At 44.6% G+C, this 5,442-nt stretch overlaps 1 protein-coding gene across 1 annotated transcript; it reads right to left on the bottom strand.

Annotated features, from left to right (window-relative positions):
* Positions 1–398: 398 nt before the first annotated feature.
* On the bottom strand, positions 399–5,202 carry LOC148106466 (uncharacterized). The gene is made up of 3 exons (XM_087841542.1): positions 5,040–5,202; positions 2,089–3,845; positions 399–659 (listed from the first exon to the last, which is right to left on the bottom strand). The coding sequence occupies exons 1-2, from the start codon at positions 5,113–5,115 to the stop codon at positions 3,235–3,237; spliced, it is 687 nt and encodes a 228-aa protein (XP_087697668.1). The 5' UTR covers positions 5,116–5,202; the 3' UTR covers positions 399–659; positions 2,089–3,234.
* Between the last annotated feature and the right edge of the window lie 240 nt (positions 5,203–5,442).

Below are 5,442 nucleotides of genomic sequence, written 5' to 3'. Positions count from 1 at the left end.
TGAAACCTAAGAGTGGCTCAGAGCCAGGGCACAGAATGCAGCAGGGTCAAAGTCACAGCGACTGAATGTCCTACCTGATCCTATGTGTAACGTCCTATAGCACATGCTGACAGCTGCTCCTCTTCCTGTCAGAGGGTAAAAGACCGCTCTGGCTTGCACCTTTTTCTGACCTGGAAGGAGGAGAGTGTAGGTTTTAATAATTAGAACAAAACAGCAATCAAACAGCAGAAAAACTGACTTCTTGACAAGTAAACAGACTAAACTGTAGTGCAAAGGTGTCTTACTGTTTGGGTGGGGTGCTGAGGTTTTTGGGGTAGTGCTGGTGGTGGGGGGAGGGTGGGTGCTGGGCACTTTGGGAGCAAAGAGCTGCTGGATCCTCTGATGTGCCAAGAGCTTGATCATCTCTGTATCCAGTTTGTCCAGCTCGATCCATGCACACACACACAAACACACAACCGCTAAAAGCTAATTACATCTTCGTGTGCTTCATAGCAGAACACAGCAATACGAAGGCTCTTAAACTGTCACATGTGGCCACAGAGTGACAAACTCACCCCCATCCTCCTCTTTTCCATCCTTCATGCAGCTGGACAGGTTGGTGATGGAGGGCAGTGTGTTGGGCAGCAGTGAGTCCATCAGTGCAGGAGCAGCCTTTATGTCTGAGGGACAGGAGAGGAAAAAAGAGACAAGCTGACATTGAATATGACGGCCCAGCTGTGTAAGTGCTCCAGTGTCTAAAAAGTCACTCCAACTGGTTGATGCACAAAGTGATACACTTGCCAAATTTCTACAAAAAGACTTCATTTAACACACTTCAAAGAATCACGAGAACTTGTTGCAACATTATTTCATCTCCTTTAACTATCATGAGTGTGTTTGGTTTTTTGGGAGTCAAGGATCCCAATAAAAATGAACAGCACATCTCTGCATGAAGAGTTACAGCGAACTGACAGAAGCACTGTTATCAGAAGTAATTTCTGACCAATGTCCACTTTTTTCCCAGTTAATGCCAGTCGTCTATCTGGACCTCTCTCCTATCACATCGAAAATGAATCAAAACTCAGAACCTCTGATCGATACGGTCTTGCCCGTGTCAGTGATTTTGGTTTGTAAAATCTGTCAATAGTCTGCCCATGATTTACTGTCCCCTTTGAGACATACTAACATGTATGTTGTCACCTGACACTGCTCTGTCCAGTCTGTGGCAAGTAAACGTAAAGAGACGTCAGATACCAAGTCAGCTTCCCACCTGAGCAGCAAATAAAAATGCTGTTTTTTGTCTTACTCTTAGTAAACTAAATAAATAATTCACTGACCAAACACCATCCACTCTGATCATTTTGCATCTGCTGGTGAAAGAAACTGATCTGACATCAGTGTTAAGTTAACAAGCTCTACGTGACAAGCTCTAAAGAGTCATGCATTAAATGAAACAGCAGGAGTATTTCTTGTAATCAAATTACTCGATGAATAGTTGCAGCCCTGGCTAGTACTATAGGCGGAAACAACAAGCCTGTATGATGACTTTAGACTTACAAGTTTAGTTTACTTTAATTACTGTTAAACTACAGTGTTATGTTTTTACTTGTACTTAACATTTCCAGAGAAAACACTAAAGGCTGTTTTTGTGCTTAGATTTAACTCGTGCTGTGTCACTAATATTGCACTGTAATACTATTGGTACTATAGCAGTGATAATGGATTTACACTTCGGTCATCTGTCACCACCCCAGAAATTTACTAGTCAGTACTAATACAATAAAATTATGCAATTCTCAATACCAAAACAAAACCCCCACAACACCTCCTCCAAGTGGTGAGCACATGGGGGGGTGGGCCCATGTCATCTCTTTAGCCTGTACACAGCCAGACTGCATGGGCTAAAACACAGTCTCTGGTTAGACTCCCTTGAGCTCCTCCCCAGGCCTGGCTCCAGGGTGGGGCCCTCGTAATCACTCTAGCTACTGTACATTATCTCTTACACATTAAAGTATTATTAAAATAAATTATTATTATTATCATTATTATTATTAGCTGTATAAAGTGATACATTAAGACTGCAGCTTTGACATTTCTGATGATGCGTACCTGGAGTAGGTGCTGATCCAGACTTTACTGTGTCGTGCTCCTGGCTGCCTCTAGATGGCGCATCTGTCAAGGAACTGCTGGTGATTGAGATGGAGGGCTTTTCATCGGTGCTCACACACTCCTCCTGGGGCTCTGTCTGGCTCTTGTGGTTCTGTTGGCCACTGTGGGGCCATATCGTGGGGGCAGTGGGGCAGTTCTGTTAGGCACATGCATTTACAGTGCTCTCGGGTTCCTTCTTAACCGTTTCTGTTCCTATGTGGTTCACCAGTCCAGAGGCAGAAGCTGATGGCGTTTTCCCAGGCTTCAGTCTGTTCTGTAGCTCAGCCTGCCTGCAGGAATCTGAGGCACTGTTACAGTCTACAGGTCCATTGGCTCTGGGAGGCTGAACCAATTCCAGAGGTCCGTTAGGTTTCCTACAGTTCTGACATGGTGTCGCGGTGCATTTGCAAAGAGCTAGCCCTGATGGGCTGTCCTTGGAAAGAGAGGCCCCCTGGGAGTCACTGGGTGTACTGCAAGCTTTAGAGCAGGGGTCAGGGGAAGAAGTCCTTTCTAATGAGGCCTGAGTTTTCATGTCCTCTGATGTTCCACTTGATTGTGTATTTGCTTCTCAAAGTGCCACTCTGTTGATGAGGCCTTCTGTTTGATGGATAGGTGTTGCATGATACTGCACTGGAGAGCGATGACATCCTGAATCCAGCTGAAACTGAGTGGAGTTTCTCTCCATAGCAGCTGCTATTAGGAGCTGAAAGAGTCTCTTGAGGAGTCGCAGGGTCGGAGCAGAAACTGTAGAACTCTCGAGCTCTGCACCCTGAACTTCATCCTCAGGCTCTGCTGCCTCCTCCTCTCCATCGTTCTGCTCCTCTGAGGGGGTTGGGGTGGATGAAGTGTTGGAATTTGGAGCCCCGGGTCGGCTGCTTGGCCTGCTGCTGGTTCTGCGGTCCAATAGTCGCACCTGGGCCACTCGTAGACCAGGGCCTGCAGCTCCGGCCCCCGGAGGAAGACCGTCAAGCTGCAGCCGGCCAGCGTTGAGCTGCAGCTCCACAGATGGAGAAGCAGAGCGCTTGGAGGAGGATTTCTCCAAAGTACGAGGAAACATCCATATGTAACATCCATATTCCATATGTCCAGGAAAGGCTTCATTACTGATCACAGCCGGAGACGTTTCCTTGGTGGAGTGGGGCTCCTGCTGCTGCTCTCCTCCTCTGCAGGCCACCTCTTTGCACCCTGTGTAAACTTCTTCAGAAACTGGCAGAGCACCGACATGATTACTCTGCCGTCAGAGGTGTAGTCCGTAACTCTCCATCGATTAGTCATTTCCCTTTCCTCTGTGCAATACACAGTGGAAATGACTCTGGTGATGGTGTCGCCGTCGACATCCAGGGTGCAGACGCAGTTCCTCTGATCTGCCTTCAGGACAGAAAGATCTGCCTTCTCTGGAAGCAGAGGTGTGAGGAACCGTGAATGGAGGCTGGACCCTGCAGGCAGCACCATTAAACCAGCTGGTGAGTTGGTAGGAGGAGATGGAGTGGTGTTCTCCAACTGACTCTCTGGCACATGGGTGAAAGGTGTCGTCAGCTGCAGTTTGTTAAAGAATCCCCTGAAGGCAATATAAGGAAACGCCTTCGTCCCCGTAACCAGGTTATAGTTTAACGAGAGGACCAGATCTTTCATAGAGTCCACATGGCTGGGGCTCAAAGGACGGTTCCTCAGGTTAGAGATGAACATCTGGCGTACGCTGACAGGACTCACCAGCTCAGCTAGGAGAAAACAAAAAGATCATCTGTGTTAATCGTGACATAATCAGACAAATTGCGGATTTAAATGTCAAAACTTTATATCATCATATGCTATTTCTACACACAGACAATGAGAGGCCCGCAGCAGAACTCACTCTTTATGAAAGCCTTAAGATTGGTAGAAGGTGAGAAAAATGGTTTTGCACTGTAAATGACTAAATTTCATGTTTTAAACCAAAGATCACAGCACCAAACTCTGCTTGTTAGCATGTTCAGACAGTAAAAATGTCCTGATGATAGAATTCATTTGCAAAATTCACATTTTAGCTGCATGTAAATTAAAAATGTACAGCTCATAGTAAAGAATAACTTTGTGTGATCTTGGTGACTGTGAACAACATTTCATGATAAATGAATGTCATCCATAATATTTGTGAATTATGGACACATTGTCAGTAAGGCTGCAGAGAGTTTCAGTGATGTTTAATAATGAATTCATGTTCAGCACTTACTCTTATTTTATTTAAGCATCAGTCTGTTGAAAATAAAACAGCTAAAGTCAGGTGAGAAACCTCCAACCTGCTTATTGCATGCACACAGTTTCAATTTCTCACCGAGCACATAACACACATCTGGACACCTGTACAGACACGGCATACACAATGCACTCACATAAATATGATATACTTGATTCAGCATCAGTAGCCATAACTGATTTTGCACATAATGCGTGCAAGATCAAATTTTGGCCACATCTCCGAGGACTCCCTAACCTCCCTCAAAATTTCCCAGCTTTATAAACGCAACGAGTGCCTCTGTGAACTCTCACAGCTCCATCATGCTTCTATACAGATTCGTAATTTATTAACTTTATCGTCTAATTCAGGGCCAGTTGCTAAAACATGCAAACTCAAACCCTCCACATACAAAAACAGGACTCCAGGATGACCGCACTGACGTCAGACGTCAGCCTCCCGCAGGTTCTAATGACTGACGTCGTTTCCATGGCGCGTGCATTAAATTGAGTGGGGTTTTTTTTTTTAGCATTTTTCAAACCAAAATTGCCCAAAACTGAAGTTTCTAAAGTTTGATATATTTCACCTGAAATGTTCACACTCATGAAATCTTCCTCACTTTAAAGCAATAAAAGGCCAGTCTTAGGTGTATTTGTTTGCTTAAATATTCTATTATACTTATTAGCTTACTAAGCTTTACCATAGCGCTCATCGAGAATACGGGTGACACCAATGGAGAGCAGGTACCGCTCACGCCGTACTCCACCGGAGCTCATTTTTGGGGCGTTTGAATCCTCGTTTCTTCACAGCTTTAAAACTTTGGAAACAAACAGGTTTTCACAGCGCTATTAAACAAACCTCCTGCTCGCACTCTCATGTGAAAACCAAATTCGAATGTTGGCTTCTGCTTTTATACCTGCCGCGCTACACGTCATCCTCATCACCTTGACTCCAAGGGTCACGCAGGCGACGCGGAGTGATAAACATTTATGCTTTATTTATTCAGAATAAGTTTCCTATAAATATCAGATTTTTTAAAAATAATAATTCTCATTTAGTTTCGCAGTTTCTAATCATAAGTATTTTGATTATTGAATTATTGT

This window comes from Neolamprologus brichardi, chromosome 1 (genome assembly GCF_056152115.1).
Source record: "Neolamprologus brichardi isolate AB-2024 chromosome 1, ASM5615211v1, whole genome shotgun sequence".
In the NCBI taxonomy this organism is placed as follows: Eukaryota; Metazoa; Chordata; class Actinopteri; order Cichliformes; family Cichlidae; genus Neolamprologus; species Neolamprologus brichardi.
This window is presented reverse-complemented; position numbering and strand designations above follow the sequence as displayed.